Genomic DNA, 22,929 nt, shown 5'->3' with positions numbered 1-22,929 from the left:
CCCCTGTTAGAGCAAGGGCCAAAATGCTCGGACAAATGTGCACGACTCAATAGTTTGGGACAAAATGATCAGACTGCCTCCAATAATACGCATTAATTAATTAGAGCTGAACAAAAAGTTTCAGAGGAGGAACGAGGTTCGACGTCTACACCCGTTGTAACTTCCCGAGCTATGCATATCAAGTCAACAGGCCGTCTATATTTTGATCCATTGCTGTCCATATTTACCCCTTTTTTTTTTTTTTTTGTTCCTGGTAAATTCATATCACGCGGCATTTCTACACACAGGGTTCGCCTAGAGAATTCTCTCGAAGGTACTGCTGACAAAACATCCCATTTGTAACAAAACTTTCCCAAGTCGACGTCCCTGTGCCGTCGAAATGACAGTGATAACGACACAGTGCGATCTATTCCAGAGGCATTTCCAAAATGTTCCGGCAACTTCCGACTGCCTCGATTGCTCCACCTTTTATGCGGAGTAAACACCCGTTCATGCACTCGCGCTTGCCCACGACCGAGCTCTTGCAACCTGTTAAGATGAGATAAGACTGTGGCGCAATATAAGGTGACCCTGGAACTGCACTTACCTACAGTGAAGGTTTTGCAGTACTTGCAAGTGCAAGTGTATGATCTATGAGAAATAGTTGTTCATAACATTGTCAAAAGATTTTCAAGCCAAAACCGAAAGGATGATGGAAGAAAAAAGGGAAATACAGTCGCCGACAGATTTTTCGGACTTCTCAGGGACCAAAAAATGTCCAAATAATAGAGCAGTCCAAAAAATCAGCATATTAAGAAAGATTGAGGTACACCTTCGCACTTTTTACGAGTTGTGAATCCGAAAGCATGTACATTATTATTATAATGCAATTAAATGCAAAGGTGCGAGCGAGCTGAACAAGAATGTCGAATGTAATCCCTGGAGAAGGGGAACAAGCAGGGGAACACGCGTGTTGGCGCGCTGACTGGCGCTTAACTGGCGCTGCGTGTCCGGCGAATGGGATCCTGATCGACGCGCGCTAGCCTATGGGACCGAAGCGGTGCCATGGCTAGCCGGCGAATGGGAGCTGGCTTGACTTTGAAAAGGATTTAAGAACCGTTTGGCGTGGTTTCAAAGCTGATGACCTCAACTCGTTCCATGAGACAGCTAATGCTTTCGCATTAAAAACTTGCCTTTACTAAGCAGGCTAAAACCGAAGTCGATAGTGCCTTGTTTCAGGTTACGCCTCCACTCGCGTTCGGCCACTCTCTATTAGCTTGAGAATCGCTACCTTCTTTTCTAGCGTTCTGCCAGAGTACTTTGTGCGCTTCTTAGCGACACTTCGCCACAGCGGAAGAACAGATGAGGTCATGACGTCCAAGCCCAGCGTAGTCCGAAAACGCAATTCATCGAGACGAGAGGCGCAAGTCCATGACTACAGAATGGCGAATGAACAAAACAAAATGGCAACGATGATGACCATGACGCGCAGCTAGAGAAAAAAAAAAAGCCGTTAGCGTCACCTAGAGGTAGGACTTAACAGTACTCAAGTAGCACTGCCGAACCAAGCCAATCCATGTGCAGTCAACACAATCTAAAATGGCGGCTTCTCAGTGGTGTTTCCCGCTGATCGCTCACAACGATAATGTCCAAAAAATCAAACTTTCGGACTTCAAGCTGTCCAAAACATGGGCCATGAATATGCACTATTTCTATCATATAAATTACGGTTCCTCGTTTAGGTCCGAAATATCGAACAAGTCCGAATTATCGGCATCCAAAAAATCTGTCGGCGGTTCTCTCATCGTAAGAGATCCCAAGAGGGGCCCTGTGTCGTAGGCAGTTGCAAAAGTGTGAACCAGCGTAAACAGACGCATAGAAGACTGTATCGAACAACAAAAGACTTTGCGAGGAACCGACACCGAGAGAGAGAGAAAGGCACTGACCTGCTCGTCCAGCTTGCTGACCCACAGGTGGAGGTTGGAGTACTGGTGCAGGCTCAGGTCGTCCACTGCACGCTGGATCTTGTTCAGCACATCGGCGAATGTCGTGGCGCTGTAGGCGCACGTCTCCAGCGACCGCACGTCCACGTCAATCTGCTCTTCTATCGTCATCAAGTCATCCACCTGCAGCGACACGCGGCAATGAGGAACGAGTTTAGTGCGACACCTTACAAACACATGTAATGGCAGCATTCTTTTTTTTTAAGATTTAGGTGCGGCCCCATACACGGATAGAAGCAAAATAGTTTTGGGTGAGCATCGAAAAATGGATGTACTTGAGATCATAAACAGTGGTCTCTAGCACCTTTATTTTAGTCTCGGTCGTCATAACCTACGGTATCCTCGGCACTCGAGTCCTGTCGGCATCAACAGAGTTCCTCTTTGGAGCCGGCCAGACTTTTCGGGGTTCGCGTTAACTGTTTCTTCTGTAGAATTTCACGCCAACCTCGGTTTCGATGACGACATCGAGCGGCTGCGGCGCACCGGTGAACCCACCTTGGACCGCACACTCTGTCCAGCGCCGTACGTAGATCTCGTTGACGCACTATTCGCGACCCATCTCACGTCTGCAGCACTCCAGGGCATAAGCAACAGTTCAAAAATACTTGCCTACTGCTCTCGGGCTGTGGGACCCGTGTAAACAAAACTTAGCAGAACGAAACATTCACGAAGCTCAACTGAGAGCGACGTTCGAAAACCCGAGTGTTTGATTTCACAGCAGCTATTGTCGCATAAGCAGAAGGCAACCGTGGATGATATGAAGACCATAAAAAGGACAATTTTTCTTAGCCTTTCTCCCGTAATCTTTCTTATCTGCGCTTCAAAACACAACAAGCGCGAGCAGGGGTACGTATATGGCAAAGTAAAAATGGCGGAAAGGCGGAGCGCGCGCCACATTTCAGAAGCAGTTGGCACGGGGAAATGGGGGAGTGCAACTACCGTAATGTACCAGGGGAGTGCGCACCCCATTTTCACTGAAAACTGGGTTAATCTAGACATGGGCGCTTGTCCGGATTGATCGGGCGGTTAACGTATAATTTGCAGAATACCCAAGTTTGGGAAAGGAGTGGGCGCTTGATTGAGTGCAGCCCATACACGCAATTATACGGTACCGCTACTACTACCGACCAAACCAACTCTTTTTTCCGTTTTCTACAACTTTCGGTGACTGCGGGCCAGCAAAGCTTGAAGTCCCCGACATGCCTCATCGCTAGGCTGGCCGACAATATTGGAAACCACACCCACCTTTTCCTGGAAGTTGAAGACCATCTCTGCCAGCTTCTGCACGTACGGATCCAGCTTGTACGACTCCCAGACGAGACCGATGCCCTGCGCAAAGGCGACAGCCCCATCGGAGCTTGGGCAACAGCGGTGGAGCAGCGACGTGCCGTCACTTAAAGCCCATGCAGAGGCTTGAGGGAACGAATAAATGGGTCACAGCAATACCACCATAATGTTGGCAAGCAAAGGAATGACACTGATATAAGAATGCACATCTTTTCAGAATGGATAAAGTAGGATCAAATCAAATCAAAGTTTTGAGAAGGAAGACAGATAAAAGTTACCACTCAATCGTTGCTTGACAAGCCTCTCACTCAGCAGCAACAATGAATGCAACCATAAATACAATATCTGTTAATAATGTAAAAAACAAATTATTAAAAAAAATTAAATCGTACATTTAGTTTAGTACTTATACATTTAAAGCATACATGGTTGAATTCTAAACAAATAATCACCATATATTTCTAGTATATTCATTCAAAATTCCAAAGCTATACGCACAAAAATAATTTGAAAGTCGGAGAAGGGTACATTTAACCATCCCACAGCTGTAAGTTGTTCCGCAGTGTAGTGCTATCCATGGACTCAGACCTACGCGTTTTGTATTCGCGTCTCCAGCTCGACGCTCGCCCTCCCGCGGCGGAAACGGGAAGCGCTCTAGTGAGGGTCCCCGATTCTCCTGCTCAGCGGGCATGGCGGAACTGCTCGCGATCATGGCTCGCGAAATGTCGTTTCCGAGTGCAAACAACACTCTTCACTGTCCCAAGGTAGTGCTGCAGCCGTTTTTGGTTTGTACCTTACTGGAGAGTTTTAGTATTGCGCATAGAAGCAAACGCAAGCGGTGTGCGTTTGCGTTAGAGTTGCGTGCCTCACGTTGTGCGTGCGCCTCATCGCCATGCGCTATCCAAGACCGGAATTTCGGGCTCCGCGCACGCGCAGTGTGGAACACGCAAAGTTAACGCAAACACACAGGCTTTGAGTTCGCTCGTATACGCAATATTAAAACTCACTACTGTTTCACCGGCTTCCAACGCCAACGAAACGTGCTGCAGTGAGCAGACGTGCAAGCAGGTAGGCGTGCCTTCGAACTGGAAAGGTTGAGATTGGCAAAACGACGGCGAGCAAATACAAAAGTAAATAAATGTTATGAAAAAACTAATAATTAAAAAAGAGCTTTTTTTTTTTTTTTTCTTTTGGGCGTTTGGTTTGGATGTATATTGGCGGCGACTCTGCACGTTTCGCCGATTGTCAAAAGTCGCGATTTTGATAGCACAATATACTTTATCCACAATGAATGTAATTTTACATGGCTTTCTCACATTAGCTAAAATGTTTTCATTTCAATTAAAATGTAGCAATTGGAACCAGTGATGATAATTAGCACAGTTTTCATTGTCATATTTCTTCGCGCGTTTAAAATTAGATCATAAGCCACAAATTATATTAGAGCTTGAAGAATTACTTACTCAAATATGTAAATTTTAATAATAATATTATTTATACAAATCGCGGCAATGTATGCCTCCAATTAACGCCAAGATCACGAGAATACTCTATTTAACCATAATACTCTTTCCAGAAAGCAATAATTCTGTTTTCTTTTTAGCATATGAAAAACTCTGACATAGTTATCAAGATAGACAAACAGTCAAGTACTGAATGTAATATGAAGTCCTACGCGTCACGCGGTGCTATAAAAGCGCACACACACACTTCAGCTGTCTGACTCGCATTCCGTCTTTGGGTTGTTGCAGTGAGAGCAGCGTTTATTAGTTTATGCGTTTCGTGGACATATCATAAAAATTGGAAATATTCTCTTATTCTTGTGCTGGGATAATTGTCATCATGACAATTATCTGAGCGAGAAAAAGGCAGTGAGAACTCACAGATATCAGCACTGATTTTTTCAACAACTACAAATATCAGCCTGGATCGAACAGTATGTCACAAAATGAAGTTTCCGCGAACAACTTCAATAAGTAAATAATTACAATGTGAGACACATATTGACTCATAAAAGAATTCGAAATTAAAGACCTATATCGAGAAATTAAATCCAAAATAGAGGTAAGTTTCGGTTTCGCTCCAGAATTAAAACGCGCATCCTTCCGTAAATAATACGCTAAACACCGTTCTTGTTTTCAGGTTAAAGAGGTGACCTGCGCTCATAAAACATTAGCTTCCTCCTATTACCAGAAATAATTTGTGTCGCTCAGTGAAGCCAGCACACTAGACAGGCTCAACAGCGGCACGCATCTCTGACCCTCACTAAACCCGCCATCTTGGAAAATGAGTGGCGCCACCTATAGTTAGTTGGAGTCGCGAATACTGCCTCACTATGCTCCAGGAGAGAGACTGCTATGTTAACATTTCCTTTGTGTTCAAAAGATTGCATGAAAGAGCAAGTTCTAGTTATGGTCTGAAATTTGCACAATATTTAGTTTATTAAAGGGATACTACAACGAATTTTCGGCACTTATTTCTTGCTCTATATGCGTGTTCAAGGCAGCAGTATAACATCGGACACACCAATCTCCCGATGAAAACTTTCAGCCTTTCCCCTCTGGTGAAGAAGGAAGACCAGCAAAGCTGTGTACTACAGTGGGGCGACCTCAAGGATGCCTTCTAGGACGACCTCTAGGACGACGTCTAGGACAACCTCAAGGATGACTTCTAGAACAACGCCTAGAGAAATTCAGCCTTTCCACTCTGGTGAACACCAGAGTGGAAAGGCTTGAAAGGTTGTCGCCATCTATGAGCAAGGCCGGCCAGCCGATTGTCTGGTTGCCGCAATCGCTCATAGACAACGGTAGCTGTCCAGAGTTTTGTGTCGACATTTATTTTGCGACGGACATAAAACTGGGGAAACTAGCCCTTAACAGCTCCACTGTAAAAAGAAACGAAACTCTACGCTCGCACTGCACATGCAGCACATAAAAATACCATTCCCTGGATTCTCCTTGATGCTTGGGCAATTTAGCAGTAGGTCAATTCAGTAGACTAGTTATCAATAGGCACCCTTTTCAAGATCAATAAACTCTCCAGTCGATAATAAAAAAAAAAATTCTCGAATATTTCTCGCTGTTTGACCTGCGTCGGCCATGTATATGTGCGCATTGCCCTCTCTTTGTTGCCGTTCCAAGCCGCTTGCATGCCTAGTTTCCTTTCCTTGTGCTCTCCCGGGGTGGCGGTCCAGTCGCGCACATCTACTTTCCGCCGGGTAACAGTCCCGTCGCGCGTGTCTAGTTTCCTTCGGCTCCTCGAGGCGAATGTGCGTCGTGTGCTAAACAGCTTTGCTGGCCATCCACCTTCACAAAGTGGAATGACTCATGATTTTTCAAAAAAACTGAGGGAGAGGAGTAGATGAAAGAGTGTGTGGATGTCAGTGCACTGAGCTTCGGTTGAAATAATTAGTGGATAGATGCAAAGCTCCCTGCCTTCCTACTCACTGTTTGAACGCGTTCGAACAGTGAGTGAAAGCAAGTTAAATGCAGGTGTCTTACTGGTATTTTACAGTGCCCACATAGACAGTAAAAGAAAATAAGCACTCACCTCCGCAATGAGGTTTTGGACATCTTTCTTCTGACCAGCAACCAGGAGGGTGATCGAAGGTCTGTCTTCCACCTAGACGAAAACAAAATGAAGATGTGCATTGAAAGGAACAAAAAGTGGCCTCCTAAAGTTTGTTTTCATCGGAGCAGCTGGAGTGAACAACCTCGCTAATCTGGGAAGCAAAGTTTCAGAATCTACCGTCCATGGAAGACCTATCATTCCCGATCTCTACTCTATAACCAAAAATCAATGATTTCGGCAAGAGTGCGGCAGCGAATCCTTACGGCCGTCGGATACTTACCCCCAACCGTTGAGACTACAGCACATCAACAGCAGGAAAGGAGTCAGCAAGAAAGCAGGGGCAGCTACGTGGCCCCCACCAAACGCGATAAGCAGAGCACCCACCTTTTCACAGGTCCTCTCGTACGTGCGGACGCTCTCGATGAGCGAGATGGCGAACGGGTAGAGCTGGTTGGCCTGGTGCGCCTTGTTCACAATGGCCAGGGGCACGCGGAAGCCCATCCACTTGAGGTTGCGCACCTGGAGACGCACACGCACAATGGCCGGGTATTGTCAATGTGCAATCATTACAATCCTCGCAAGGAAGGAGACTCCAAGAACTACGGTAGAGGTGCAACTCCAAAGGACCGGACAAAACTGCCCAAATTATTGAAAGTTCCACTTAAACTGAAGACTAAACACTTTGAGTACTCCAAACATTTTTTTAGCTCATACTTGCCCTAATGTTTTCTTTAACAGAATTGCATTTAAAAGATTCTACCACACATCTGCTAAGATTTAAAAATCTTTCAGCCTTTCCACTTTGCTGAAGGAAGAGCAGCGGAGCTGCAGCTTCTGTTCTCGGCGGTGGCTTTCCAAGCGAGCCATCTGCTTTTCTTTCGCAAATCTGAAGCGCTCGACGCAGTGAAACTTTAGATGATAGCGGCCTCATGGCGGTTGCGAAACCATTCGCGCTGCTGCGCACATCACCGCTCGTTCTGCTCCCGCACTTCTTCCTCCGTAGAAAAGTTGCCGCCATCTATGAGCGACGACAGTAACCAGTTGTCTGGTTGCTGCCGTTGCTCATAGATGGCGGTAGCTATCCAAAGTTTGGTGTCATCATTTCTAATCTGGCGAACACGATCCTGGGGAAACTATCCCTTAACAGCTCCGCTGTAAAAAAACAAGGTGTCGCTCGAGCTCGCCCGTTTTCGTAAAAAGCCTGTACCGCTAAAAGGCAGACCAGACAGAGAAAGACCCAATGGGAGTGCTTCTGATCACACGCCACAAGAGTCTTTGACAGCGAACGCCTTCAAGCATGCATGCACTTCGACCAAAGTCCATGCAGCGGCAGCCGAGACCGCATTAACACCCCCATTTGGGTCAAAACGAACAAAATAAGTTAAAGGAAGCTGGTGGATTGAAGACCACAATGAGCATCCTTTCTTGCACGAGAGCACGATTTTGTCACGTAAAGGAACGCCTTTGATGTTCTGAACTCCAGATGGCTGCGTAAACAGCTCACCTCTTTGGCCAGGGTGATGATCTCAGGCAGGAAGTTCACCTTCAGCTTCAGCACGTTGCCCGTGCGGGAGCGGGTGCTCTCGATGGCAAAGATGCGTCCCGTCACCCCCAGCTGGCGCTGCTGAACCTGAAAACGCCAGAGCGGAGATTCAGAAAGATGGCACTGGCACATTCGAACTGCCAGATTCGAGAAATAATCGGGCAACCGGGACACCATTGCCTCAAACATGGCAGCGGGCACTTGTCCAAGATGCCGACAAATGCAGGCTGCTTGAAAGACAAGCATCTACTTTGAGACCAATCGAGGCATTATTGCAGCCAAAGTAAGACTTGGTGTCCATTGAGAAGAAATGTCAAATGCAGAATTCATTTTGTTTGAAGAAACCGTCGCAGCAAAATGGTGACCGAATCTCCAGGGTGGCAATTTAATGAGCTGTCGTAGTGGTGTCAGGTAATAAGTTAAGAACACCTTGAATCCACAATGGCTAACTAAAGCTGGCTGCTCGTGCCGTGGGCACCCAAAGTGCGACCATCATGGTCCTTTTAAACGCAGTTTATAAGAATGTTGTTCTTCCTTTTAAAGTGAAAGCTGTAAGGAGCTCGTGCTGCAGAAAAGCCGGCATCGGCGGTGTGGGAAAACCCCGATTGGTCGATAGGGTCGTGACGTCACAGCCACATGACCTTGTGCGGGAACTTCAAACAACCCAGAATGCTCACGTGAAATGTGACGTTGTGCATAGAATGAAAATGATTAAAACATGACGTGTAATGCGGCTTAAACGTTGCCGCATGTCTCAAATGATTTCACTTGAAGTAATTAATTTCCCTTAAAGAAAATGTTGTAATTTTAGGCGGAGGCAGGATGTGAACCTTTGGTTGCGAGCCAGATACGCTACCGACTATACTCCGTTTCACCTTATGTTGTACCGCAGCGAAGGCTAGAAGCGCGAGCTCATAGCATTGGGAGCTACTCTTAACGCTCGAGAGCTTGTGCCGCCGAGATGGGCCCTAGAGCAAGGAGCTCGCACTTGTAGCCTTTCCTGCGGTACATCATAAGGTGAAACAGAGTATAGGCCATGCAGATATGACTGCACGGCTTGGGAATGAACGGGGCTTTGTATGTTTAGCCACTGCAGTTCACTCTTAAAGACAAAGTTTAAGCATCCTCCTGTAATTTCTTTTTTCTAGGCGAAAGCCTTATTTGTTTTATTACGCGAAAGAGCGTTTGCATTGTGCCCGAAAGATGGTCATAAAAATATGTCATCAAGCACACGCCTGAGAAATAAAACACAAAGAAAAGCACAGCAACGCAGATGCTTCGTCACAGAAGTCGTCGTGAAGTCAGCGGGGTTCGCCGCACCTCCACGTGATGTCACCACCAGAGCGCCGTGGGAAAAAGGAAGACGTGGCGCGCTGCTGGTAAGAATGCACTGCAGGTAGGATCGCTTTTGCGTTCCTACGCATAAGCAGTCTTAAGTGTTTCTGCTGAATTTTTTTTCTTGGAGAGGGCACGGTGAAAAGCATCTGACAGTTTACAAGACATCATCGCTGCATTGCAACAGAGTTTAGTGAAATCAATGTTTGTGTCCACAGATTGCCAATGGGTTTCCCTGATAAGTTATCCCTAAACAACGACAGTAACCAGACCTGCCCTTATCACAGGAATAGTCATAAGGGTGCCCAAGTGGCACACGAGTCGGTTATCCCTTTCGTGCCGCTGCACCGAGGCTGTTACAGGCACTCGGGTAACCCCCAGACTTTCTGGAAAGAACAGGCACTCACCACGCGTGACCACTCGTCGAAGATGGGCTGGGTGTTGAGCTTGGAGCGGAAGCTGTCAGCGTCGCTCTTCAACTTCTGCCCCTCCACGTGGTTCTCCCAGCCTTTGCCCAGGACGTCCTCCACCCGCTTCATGTACACAGACAACTGGCGGTCAATCTGCAAAAGACAGGACAACACCTTTTCTAGCCATACTCTTACCCAAGCAATGCGCAAGCCTCAATCACCTTGCAAGCTCTCTATAATAGCGGAACCTTGGCTTAATCAAGCCATAGCAAGGCTTCACTATAGCGAGATTTCAATATAGCAAACATTCGCTACACTGCAGCTTCGGTACAAGAAACTTCCATCATAGTAAAATTTGCATCACAAAGTTGTAGCAAATACCGTGGAAGCCAATACTGGCAACTCCCGCGGAAAACGGGCGAAAAGTGATTGCAGCGCCCCTGGCGAGCTCGGAGTCTCCGCTGGCAGACAAATTCTCCAAAATGCATTGGTTTTGCCTATCTCCGTGCGAGGTGACCAACGAAAAAAAATTGTCACGGACATTCGCTGCTTTGAAAGTTAAAAAAATGGGTGCCAGCTCATGAGTGAAGGACATTCTCTTCGCGTGGGAAAGATGTTACGGCTTTCTGGGTGCAATTTCGGAGTTTTCCCGAAGAAAACATTCTGTCACACTTATGTAAGCCAAGCAAAACACGAATGTATGCCTTCGCGCTGTTTCGTGAAAAAGGGAAATGTACAAACATTTCAGAACATAGCTTCGTTTCAACTTTATTGTTCTTATCAGTCAATTCGTTTTGTCGTTGCAATTCCCATTTCTCATGAGTGTCTTTCTTATAACCGTTTCGTCGAACAGGCGAGCTGGCTAATCCCGTTAAGATCGTCTCCGGATGAAGAAGCAGAAGTCAATTTCGAACCACGTACGTTACGGCGATGTCAGTATGCTCCGAAAGAAGGCGTTGTGCATATGCAAATCTGACTCGATTATAGATTAACAAAAGCGGAGTTACGAAAAAAGCAGACGTCTCGCGCTTGCAAAGAAAGAAGGGGAGAGCGTCATAGCCGCGCGAAAAAAAGATGATTGCAGTCACGTTATTTACAGTGCACAAATTCCGATCGTTAGCGCGGGGACGAGCAACATCTTCTGCTTCGCTGCTTCTTTACTTCTACGATAAAGGCCGACACCCGTTGAACCGTCTCCACTCTTTCCTTTTTGAGTCCTCTTTCTTTTATATTTTTGAGGCGACGCCACTCTGCCGTGTTATTTCTTCCTCCTGCTTATATGTTGCTGTGTATATTTTTTGTTTGCTTTTTGCTTTTTTTTTTTTTTCTTTTTTTGCCCGACGTGTAAACAATCGTGTATCCTTGCTTTGTTTGGCTTAGTTTTTACTCGCTTTCCTTCGCTTCGGCGCTTACTACCCCCGGTTCGTCTGCGCTAGGCCCGGGCATTTTGAGGGCCGTCTGCAACTTTGCTGTTGTTGTTGTTTTCTTCCACTGTCGTCTGCGATAACCTCCTATTTTCGCCTTCGATTGAGTTTCTAATCCAAAATCGTCATACGTGCTTTTTGATATTTATTAAATATATTAAGAAGTGTAAGCTCGTTACCCATTTTTATTCGAATTTTATTTGTGTACTTCGGCCGGCACGTCTGCTACGGATCATCGTTTGTTGATCAACCGGCCGCATTCAAGAACAAGTTTGTGCGATGTGGTGCCTACCATTGCAAGAACAAGTTTGTGCGATGTGGTGGAAAATCTTTCTTCTGCTTCCTACGTCAACCTACGGACACCTACGTCAACAAATACTTGAATGCACTTTTAAACTGCTTCGTCAAGCGAGCGAACGAACAACCCGCCAAAGTCACTGGAAAAAGAAATTCGGAAGCAAAAAAAGGTTACTCACTAATAGCACATATAGAAGATTGCTGCCTGCGACCAAAATATTTTTGCGACTCTTTTTTACCGGGCAGTGTGAGCTGCACTACGTTATTTATTTCCCCTGTTTTGTTTTTAGTTCGTACCTACGCCGCGAAAGCAAATAAAAAAATGTACAACAAGCAGCTGAAAAAAAAAAAAGGGTCGCTTTCTTCTTTTTTCATTAGTTTCGTCTCTTGCTTCCGCTTTGTTTGTCGTGAACTCAACACCGGTGGCGACCACCAGCTATTCATTTGCTGCTTTCCATTTTTCTTTTTTTTTTTTTTTATAAGCGCCGCAACGATCGTCGTCGTTGAAATAGTTTTTTTGCTAGCTTCTTTGTTTTATTCGCCGTTGTTTGCTTCTCTTTCCCGTTTCTTCTTATTTTCGTGGGCAATGGCGACACCATTTTTTCTGCAAAGTTCGGTAAGTGTTTGCGCGTTAATTTTTATCCTTACTTTTTGTTTTGTTTTTATGCTCCAGCAGCTCGTGCGCTTGCCCTGGTAATATTAACATGTCGTTTTTGCATGTTTTAACGATTACGACGTAGTTCGAGTAGCTAAACGCCTTTTTTCCGCTTCCCAGACGCGTTTCAAATGCGTGTGATCCCCTGGGAGGCGTTTGAGACCGCTAAATAAACTGCTCTATCTTTGTTTATGCGCGCGTTGTTATTCGATTGTCGTTGCAGTTGCGATCAGTGGATTCCGCTTTGCAAGCGAACTGACCGTAATAAATTGTTTCTGCTGTTAGGGTGACGATACGGGGCTTATAAAGCTCGAGGACGTCGCGGAGCCTATACTTTTCCATTGCGACGACTGCTTCCGTAGACTCCGAGTCCGCTAGAGGCGCCACTGTCACGTTCGCCGCCGCTCCTATGTGTTTTCGGAGGAGTTTCCAGTATTGGCGAAGCTATATCGTATTTGGTTGTAGTACCATAATGTCGGGTTTAAGACTCGGTGTTTCAGAAGCACATTAAATATGCACTCAGGTAAGGTTCACTCAGCCGAGGTTTTACCGTAGACCTTCGTCGTGATCCGCTCTGCTGCCGTTGGGCGCACACTGGGGAAAGTGGGAGAGTTCCTGCTCCAATAGCAGTTTCCGACTGCACGCCCTAATGAGGCTACATCCCAGACTGACGCAAAAGCGCTAGAGCTGGTCCTAGAAATGCTATGCATTTCAGGGAAGACACAGCTCTTCTAGGTAAAAAATACAAAAAAAAAAAGACATATCTTTAAAATTATGTTTCTGAAGATTGATTGTTACTTATCTTGTCCTGAAGTATTTTCGTGAAGCAAGTCTCTTATCTTCAAATAGTGACTTAAAAACCCAGTGAAAGGGGTCTGTGCCTGTTTTTTTATATCATTTCCTAATGAACTATTTATAAACTTTGCTATCTTATGGGAGCCATATCTCCCCTTGCACACATCTATTCCTTATTTCTTTCATCGGTAGGTGTATGTGTGAGGTATCCAAAAAAAAGGGGGTAGAAATATGTTAAATATGGCAACAGGTCTTTTTTCTTAGATGCCTTTTATATTTTCTGCAATAATCGTGAAACTGGGAAATTCAAGCATCATGAAAAAATTATAAGTTATCCTAGAGCTTTCCTTTATACCAGGGGTCTCCAAACTTTTTGGCTAGGGTGCAGGTTTGAGGACTTGTCGCGATGTGGAGGGCGGAAAAATAAATAAAAAAATATAAATAAGAACATACTAAATAAATAAACCTAAAAAAGCATTTAAGCACAGAAACGTAAACTACAGTAAATATATAAAAAAAAAATCCAAGGTGCATAAATACAAATACTTCATTTCTACAGCGGAGCAGTTAAGGGCTAGGTTCCCCAGGATCGTGTCCATGTATGTTCACACAAACCTATCTGGACAGCTACCGCCATCTATAAGCGACGGCGGCAAGCACACAACCAGTATGGTTTCCGCCGTCGCTCGTAGATGGCGGTAGCTGTCCTCGATACACACAGTGTATCGAGTACAGCTGCGCTGGTCTTACTTCTTCACGAGAGTGAAAAGGCTGAACAATTTTTTAGTCCGCAGCTCTGGTGCTTAGGTGCCCGTTTCTAGGTTGAGTGGCGGCGCCATCAGCGTAACCACAGATTGCATTATGGGATGTTTCCCATAATGACGTCACACGTGATGTTATGTCTGACGTCACATGAACGAATGCGACATCACGTAAAATTTACCCTCTAAATTAATCGGAAAAATTTCCCTCCTAAATTTAGCAGAAAATTTTTCCGCAGTATTAAGCATGGAAATTTTTCTGCTAATTTTAGCAGAATATTTTCTGTAAAATTTAGCGGAAAATTTCCCACTAAATGGGAATGGAGCAGGAGAGAAGGAGGGGAGGGTACGGAGGGGGAGCATACCCTCTTCTCTGTACCCTCCCCTCCTCCCAAGAGCTGCGCTCTAATTCGGCATTACAGAGAATTTTAAACAACTTCCTTTTTTTTTTTAATTCAATATGTTGCTAATTATTTCATCAAAGCATTGTGGCTCAGGAAACTCGCCATTTGGGGAGGAGGTTAGACTGTGGTGCACCAAGTGGCAAACTTTAGAACTACACAGATGGGGACAACAAATAACAATGACTAAGCACTTGGTTGCCTTAACCGAATGCAAAGTCAGCGTTCGGCTGGAGTATGCGTTCTCCGGTCGCCTGAGGGGGTCTTTTTTGTTACCACTCCAGCTGCATGAACAATGCAGCATGCACGGTGCATATGCCCAGCTCAGCATAAAAGCCCAACAGGATCAAGCTCGCGTTTTCCGACGACCGCTTTTGGAAGAGATCCGGCACTAACAATAAGCGTCACTTTGTTTATTGTTAGTATTTTTACATTAAGTCGTGAACGTGCCCACAAGGCCTGTGGGCATGTACACTCGGCGTCAAACCTGTCTAGAGCGCGGTGCGCTCCAGACTGCGCGTGCGACATCTGCCAACAGACGCTGTGCCCGAGATGGCGTGCCTCCGAGCGTACGCCGCCATTGTGCAGCGCTGGGCAGATGCCAATGTTTGTGCTGATCCTTCTGCAGACTCTGTTGGCCGCCAGAAGAGCGCCCGGTGCCTCCAAGCTGCGAAACTAAGGTGCTCGGTGTGGCGGCCCACACGCCACCGCCTCCATATTGTCGCGCGTTCTTCCGATAGGAATTCAGTCGCTGAACTCACACGCTTGCTGCCGTCAAGGATCCCAAACCTGAAAGCGGCTCAAGGCGGTTCTATCTGCTACTTAGTCGATGTGCCACATCAGCACACAGCTCTCGCACTCTAGACAGGCTCGATGCCGAGTGTAGAGACACCTTGTGTTAGGTAAACATTGAGGTGTGGGGACAACAAATGGGTCACGCCCCCAATAGTTTGATCTCCTCGTCAATATTTCGAAGCGCATAAAAACTTTGGCATGCGCACACATGGCAGAAGGCGAGTGATAATGGTAGAAGGGTAACAATATGCAATAGTTATGACATAGGACACTAAGCACAATATGCGTGAAAACGCTCAGGAATTTTAACATAGTTACATAAACATGAATTAGGGGACTATGAATACTAATGAGGTGATGACAATGTACAATAAGCAGTAATATGACCATGACCGGCTTTATAGGGGCGACCAGGTCACTCCATGTTTTCCTATATGAGCGCGCGGGCCAAGAAATATCACGAGAACGGCTTGGAGGGACCGAGTGTTCCGCTAGGCGCTGCCCTAGCTCAACACCAAAAGCGCAGCAGCCGCTATGGAAGGCAATCGGAACGTGTGGAAATAACGTTGGTATCAGATGACTGCTGTTGCATTTAATAGGCAGGCGCTAATGCTAGCACATAGTGTGTATAGAATAGGTTAAAATGAGTCGCTATATTATAGTTTTCTAGAGCAGAATTGTTAGTATTGTGAGCTAAGCATCAGCAGGGTGTACGAGTGTACAGGATGGTGCATCCAGTCCGCCTGCTGGAGCCCACTCCATGATCGGAATAAAAATTCGAGTTAGATTCTCCACAGGTGGGCCGTGATGCTCTTGGTGAATGTTCGAAGTGAGACACTGTCGACCGGTAGTGAACTGGTGACTGGCGGCGGGGTGCGAAGGAGTTCTAGTGACGAAGCATACGGGTTAAAAGTGGCTGCAGTCCACCAGTGCGAGTACGCCGCAGGGAGGAGGCAAAAAAAAGCGAGGAGTCCGGCAGCAGAAAAGTGACTAGGAGCCGCGTGGTCGCTACTTGACGTTGATGCTGAAGCAGGTTCCTGCAGACTGAACGCAGGAGGTGCATTGCTCGACAGGATGGTGTTTGGAAGCCAAGTTGACGCCTCATAATAAGGCAGGAAGTGCGACATTGCACCGACTCGAGGGAGCAACAAGTTGCCTGGTTGCCGAATCCCACACCGAGCAGCACAACTCCAGGATGGGCAACACTAGTGCTGTGAACAGCAATCAGGGCACATCAAGCCTGGCTCTTCTTGTGGACCGAATGACAAAGCCAAGGAGTTACCTTTCCCCGGACACGGCGTTTTGGGTATAGCGATGATCACACCTAGGAGGTAGATATGGGTTGTTCTTGGGATCTCCACTCGGTTCAAAAAAAGTGTTGCACAGGTCGTAGGTTGGGGAAGTTTGTTATCGTTCGACCAGAGAAGAATGCAATCTAGATCAGCTTGTAGCTCTTTACCGAATGTACGATCACAATAACAATGGGAAAAGTCCTTAAAATACAGCCGATTATCCTCAAAACGTCGCCGGTCGTGGAGCGGACACGCACAGATACACATGCGAAAACGTCTGCTAGTGTGGTGAGCTACAGAACCAAAAAACGCGGTGGGGGTTAAGCGAACTAGAGAAAGTACTAAATAAGCAAAAGCAAATGCGGCACGCTCGCACTGCCTAGAGTGACCTGGTCGCTCCTAATAAAGCCGGTCGTGAATATGATCATAAAACCTGCGTTTTGGTGTAGTGTTCTCTCATTCTTTCTGATATCTTTAGGGTTGAGCGATCTGAAATTTCGAATAGTAGTTCTGAATAATACACTATTCGATATTCGCTTTGAGAAGAACTGCACTATTCGCGTTTTTCGAAATGTGGATTGCGGCGGGTTAGCCCCGTTGAGTGCGCTTCTTACCAAGCACCGGTGTGCTGCGGAGAAGCAATACCCGCGGAAGCGAGCTCCGCAGGTGTTGCTTTTCTGCATTACATCGGTGCTAGGTAAGAAGCACACTCAACAGGGTAACCCGCCGCGGTAAACACTTGAAAAAGTATGAATATCGTAATTGCGTGCTTGGAAGAAAAGCATACATTTAAAGCGGGATGGTGCACCCGTGCCGACTGTATTTGAAAATAAATAGAAACTTTGTGAATCTCTATATCTACATTGTGGTAAAAGTTTCAAAATTAAACTGTTATGCAAGAGTACACAATGTTAGCCAGAGATGCCCTTACAACCTGCGTTCCTCATGCGCGATTCATTTTTTTTAACTCGAGATTAAAAAATATTTTATAGAGCAAGATTTGTAAATTCACTCAACTGGGTAAAGTTGGCCATCTTTATAGGATTCATTTTATGTCAAATCTGTCGTTTACATGCCATACCAAGACACCAAATCCTCTGAGGTCACAGTTCATAAATATAGATAGAATAAACTTAGCTTGTAAATGAACAAGTGGAACAACCTTCACAGGTTTAGCTGGGTTTTTGTCTAAGCATTTTGCAATGGAAATGAAAGCACCTAAAAAAGCGCCAAAAAAAAAAATGAAAGCCGTTCACAACGCCCTGTAACGCCGAATTAGAGCGCAGCTCTCGAGGAGCAGGAGGGAAGGGTACTGAGGGTCACGTGTTGTCGGGGGGGTCACGTGACCTGGGGGAGGGGTCACGTGGCCTTGGGGGGGTCACGTGACCCCTCCCCCGAGGTCACGTGGAGAGGTCATGTGACTTCGGGGGGTCACGTCACCCCCCCCCCCCCAGGTCACGTGACCCCCAGAGAAATTTTTCCGTTAGATTTAGCGGGGAAATTTTTCCGCTAAATCTAGCGGGAAAATTTTTCCGATAAATCTAGCGGGGAAACTTTTCCGATAGATTTAGCGGGGAAATTTTTCCGCTAGATTTAGCGGGGAATTTTTCCGCTAGATTTGCACTGCGCGGTTACGCCGACGGCGACGCCACTCAAGCCGGAAACGGGCGTCTAAGAGCTGCGCTCTAAAACACAAGGACGAGGAAGTAGACAGACAAGAGGGCTCCGTCTACTTCCTCATCCCTGTCTTTTTTTGGCGCTTTTTTAGGTGATCATGAACCAACTGGCCCAAATCGCTACCTTAGTGGTAGTGAAAGGCATGGAAAAACCGTTTGATGTTCAAATCGAAAATATTCGGCCAAAACCACTATTCGCTTCGAACTCAAAATCCACTATTCGCACAAGACTAGATATCCTCGTTTGTATGTTTAATAAGCGTTGCAAAGTTTTTTTCATTTTTTTGTTAGTAGCAGCAGCTTGCAGGTTGGGCGTTAACGGAAAGACACCAGCCATCTCTGGCCAGGACCCCTCTGCAAGCAGAATTTGGCCCACGGGCCGGGGTTCTGAGACCCCCGATTTATATTTTATTGCAGAGGTCGGCAACCATGGTCCTTGGGCTGCATGCGGACGACGAGGCAGTTTTATGCGGCCCCCAGCCCCACATAAAAAGATGAAACACCCTCCTCCCCCTTTCTCACAAACTCAAGGACCACACGGCAGTTTTAACATCAAATAAGGTTAGACAGAAACAAAGAGCACTTCCGATCGGCAATGTCCGGCATCCCCATACTTGGGAGAGAATGTCTTCCCTTCCTTTTTGGTTTCCTTGCGCTCAATGCAAAATGCTGCCGACCCCTACCTTATTGGATACCACAGACCTCCAAGTTAACTGAGATAGGTTTCAAATTCCGATTTCAGTTTTTTCCACTTGCCTCAATCCTTCCTGTAATATTTGCAAAAGAAACTTTCAATATTAACAAAACTAATTAGGCTTCTTTAAAATAAAGTTCATTTTTGTAGTTAGACTGTAAAGGCAGATAAGCTATGCAAGTTTCATTTGAATGTGATCGCAAGCCGTATAGAAAAGCTCTAGAAGCAGCGTTAAAAGTCGAGCGACCAAAGCAATTGCAGAAGATGCACCTGTTTGGCCCAGATGATGGAGCCGGCGACGGGAGGCAGGTCCCTGGCCCGGCTGATGCGGCAGGCCTTGCTCTGGGTGTATTGCACCTTGAACTTCTCGTGCAGGGCCTCAATGTCGTCCTTGACGCGCTGCATCAGCTGCGTCTGGTATTCCCGGATGGCCCCCCGGATGTGGGGCCGCACAAACAGGGCGTTGAAGCGCGAAAAGATGCGGAACATCTCGTTGGCGTTCTTGGCCGTGCCCAGCTGGTCCCTCAGCCGGCTCGTGATGCGGGCCTCCACACGGTCAATGCGCTCGTCGTACCTGCGCGGGGACGAGGACGATCGGCCAGTTCAACGCTTCTGCACTCGGAGTTAACCATGTTCGCACTTGTGAGCGAAGCTTTTCATGTCCGTCTGTGCACCGTCCGTAACTAACAAAGCAGGTAGCATGCATCTGTTATATACCTACTTCAATTATGCACGCACGGGGTAATGCGACGAATGAATGTGATCATTCACTAGCTCTTGAATGGCGAATACAGTTACCGTGGGTTTTGCTCTTAGGCTCTACATTTTGTTCTTCCTTTTTAATTTGTTTTATTGCTGTAATACGGTGCAATCCAATTACAACGATACCAGATATAACAATGCACTGCTTATAATGATCAGTTTCTAGTTTGTAAGGTAGAAACGCCCAGTTTCTAGCCCAGATACAACGATAATCGGTTATAATGATTGAATCTTCAGGTTCTTATTATCGTTATAAGTGGACTACACTGTAATACAAGTTCTTTGTGTGTGTGTGTATTGTGTGTTGCTTGAACGGCAAGAAGTGATTTGCACCACTGCCGATAAGGCTCAGGGCTTGGCAAACTTTGTATTGAAGCTTTCTTCCTGTTGCTCGACCACTCCTTCAAAATGAAAATAAACATTATTACTATTACAGTAAAATACTGTGGAAGCACCCACTTTGTACAAGTACCCACTATAAACATTTCCCAAACTTGGGAATCCTGCAAATAATATGCTAAGCGCCCACCCCCTCCAAAGCGCCTCCATCGGCCGAAAATGTTCACCCCATTGAGGCGGCCACGAGACCACCAGCAGCGATGACTGGGGTAGCGTAGGAAAATAAATGTGCTTTCTCCGATTTTGTTCACCCTGCCTTCAGAGCCCTATATTGGCCTCCATCTTGGCTTTTCCTGGTTTGACCAGACAAGTGCCCATGTCTAGATTAACCACACATTTCCTAGTGACGGAGACGCCTAACTAAGTCAAGCGCTCGCACAACTATGACAGAAATTTAGCAATACAGAAGCTACACTATCCTTGGCAATGTAGCACAAAATACTTGATGCCGAGTTTAGTCTTTCGAGATGGAAGGTTCGAATGGCTCGTAGAACCCATTGCGCATCATCTTGGAGAAAAATGGATGCAGCATACCCCATGTCTCACCCGCATTAATGCGACTTGGGCTTCTTGTATGCTGAATTTCCCAATTACGCTTTAAAAAAGTGCTGAGGACCAAACTGGACGCGGTACGTCACCTCTTGACGGCTGCGTCCCAGGCCTCTGTGCCTTCTTTCGAGATGTCGAGTCCGTCGACCTCCTTCACATTCTCGTAGGCCAGGTTCACCTCCTAAAGAAAATCCAAGCCAGGCTTACACAAAGTTGCCTGAATGCTGGAGTTGCAACTTTGTGTCGGGTAACAAAGAAAAACTAGACATTCTATGCAACTAAATACACGCCGAAAATTGCCAGTACAGTGAGGATATGACTATAATGGAATCGCTGAAGCTTAGCATAACTCAAAATGTTCACAGACTCCAAGTCAGGAACTATTCCGTTCAGAATACAGTCGACTCCCGTTAATTCAACCCCGACAGGATGTGCAAAATCGGGTTGAAACGGCAAGAAAACTGCCCAAGCCGAACTCACTTTAATTGAAAGTAGTTAGCGATGCTTTCTTGCCGTTTATGTTTGAAACACACATCGAACGGCATGCTCCGGAGGACGCTGACGTGCGTGACCGTGCTTTTAACCGCACTCAGTCACTCAGTGGGTGCTTTCGACAGCCCTTCCCTCGATGCCATGTCCTGCTTCCATCCTATAGCCGGTCCCCGTTGTCTACAATGTCTACAAAACCGCACAAATTCTGCTTCCACGCCTCTCAGGAGGCCTTTTCACTTGCTGTACAATGTAAACAAATGTCCTTGCAAAGATTGACGGCTGTTCTATGCAAAACACTCCACAACCAAGCTGAGCCCTCCTCGCCGCCGACAATGAAAGGGGTGACAAAAATCAAACTCCTGGACTTTTCCCTACGACAGGTACAGTCGCCGACCGATTTTTCAGGCTTCACAGGGACCAAAAAAAAAAAGTCAATAATACAGCAGTCTGAAAAATCAGCAGATTAAAAAACTTGCCTTTACTATGTCTAAGCGGGCTTAGAAAAGCCGTAAATAATGCCTTGCTTCAGGCTATGCCTGCGTGCCTTGTTTCAGGTTATGCCTCCGTTTGCATTCGGCAACTTCCCATTAGCTCGAGAATCGCTGCCTTCAAGTCTAGCATTGTGCTCGAGTACCTTCTGCGTTTCTTAGCGACACATCGCGGCGGCGGAAGAACAGATGGGGCAATGACATCCAAGCCAGCTCAGTTCGAAAACATGATTCACCGAGACGAGATCGAGATAAGAGGCACAACTTCACGACTGCAATGGCGAATGAACAAAGCAAACTGGTGACTACAATGATGATGATGATGATAATAATGCGGAGCCAGAGAAAAAACGTTCAGCCTTTCCACTCTCGTGAAGAAGGAAGACCAGCGGAGCTGTACTCGATACACTGTGTGCTTCTTCTTCGTCGTCGTCTGTTTTTCGCGCTTTTTCCTACGATGAATACCCACCAACGCGCCCAACCATGCATTCTTCTATTATAGCTGGAAAGGTTGCCGCCATCTACGAGTGACGGCGGAAACCATACTGGTTGTGTGCTTGCCGCCGTCGCTTATAGATGGCAGTAGCTGTCCAGGTAGGTTTGTTTCAACATACACTGACACGATCGTGGGGAACCTAGCCCTTAACAGCTCCGCCGTAAAAAAAAAGCCATACAGTGTCACCTAGCGGTAGAACTTAGCAGTACTCAAGTAGCACTGCCAAACCAAGCCAATTCATCTGCAGCCAACATAAAATCCAAAATGGCCACTTCTCGTTGGTGTTTTGCGATGATCGCTAGCGACGATTTTGTCCAAAAAAAATCTAGCTTTCGGACTTCAAGCTGTCCGAAACATCGGTCATGAACATGCAATATTTATATCAGGTACGGTTCCTCCTTTAGGTCCAAAATATCGAACAAGTCCGAATTATTAGAGTCCGAAAAACCGGTCACCGTACGGGAAACCCTGACCCTTGAAAACGAGAGATCCTTACCTCGATGGCAGTGCTGTCGGAAGCATCCAGCACGGCGGCCTCCGGCACCTCGGGCTGGTCTCCGTCGGGGGTGGTGGCGCTCGCCTGGAGGCTGCGGGGTGCCATGACCGGCCGTAACACGCGCACGATGACCGTGCGCAGCTGCTCGTGGTGCTTACGGAACCTGCAGAACAAGGAGTCCCCCCGCCCCGAAAATCGGTCATCCGAATCCCCTCAATTCGGTGCTAGAACCAATCGATGAGGAATGCAAGACAACAACGTGCAATGCGAAGTTTCCTCGGCTCCGCATTATCCGCACACCGAGCCCCCGGGAAGCGAGACTCTTGCATG

At 46.5% G+C, this 22,929-nt stretch overlaps 1 protein-coding gene across 1 annotated transcript in view; it reads right to left on the bottom strand.

Moving 5' to 3' along the window:
- Nucleotides 1-22,929, bottom strand: part of LOC8036409 (dynein heavy chain, cytoplasmic) — a 167,826-nt gene that overhangs the window by 130,375 nt on the left and 14,522 nt on the right. Inside the window, exons 8-16 of the mRNA XM_029983821.4 lie at nt 22,600-22,762; nt 20,717-20,808; nt 19,188-19,491; nt 10,125-10,280; nt 8,344-8,469; nt 7,224-7,358; nt 6,819-6,890; nt 3,228-3,311; nt 1,926-2,105 (exon numbers count right to left, since the gene is read on the bottom strand). Of these exons, the coding sequence (XP_029839681.2) occupies nt 1,926-2,105; nt 3,228-3,311; nt 6,819-6,890; nt 7,224-7,358; nt 8,344-8,469; nt 10,125-10,280; nt 19,188-19,491; nt 20,717-20,808; nt 22,600-22,762 (1,312 nt within the window). The remainder of the gene's footprint in view (nt 1-1,925; nt 2,106-3,227; nt 3,312-6,818; nt 6,891-7,223; nt 7,359-8,343; nt 8,470-10,124; nt 10,281-19,187; nt 19,492-20,716; nt 20,809-22,599; nt 22,763-22,929) is intronic.

Source organism: Ixodes scapularis, unplaced genomic scaffold (genome assembly GCF_016920785.2).
Source record: "Ixodes scapularis isolate PalLabHiFi unplaced genomic scaffold, ASM1692078v2 PGA_scaffold0__279_contigs__length_252992795, whole genome shotgun sequence".
Classification (NCBI taxonomy): Eukaryota; Metazoa; Arthropoda; class Arachnida; order Ixodida; family Ixodidae; genus Ixodes; species Ixodes scapularis.
Note: the sequence above shows the minus strand (reverse complement) of the source record. Positions and strands in the feature narration are given on the sequence as shown.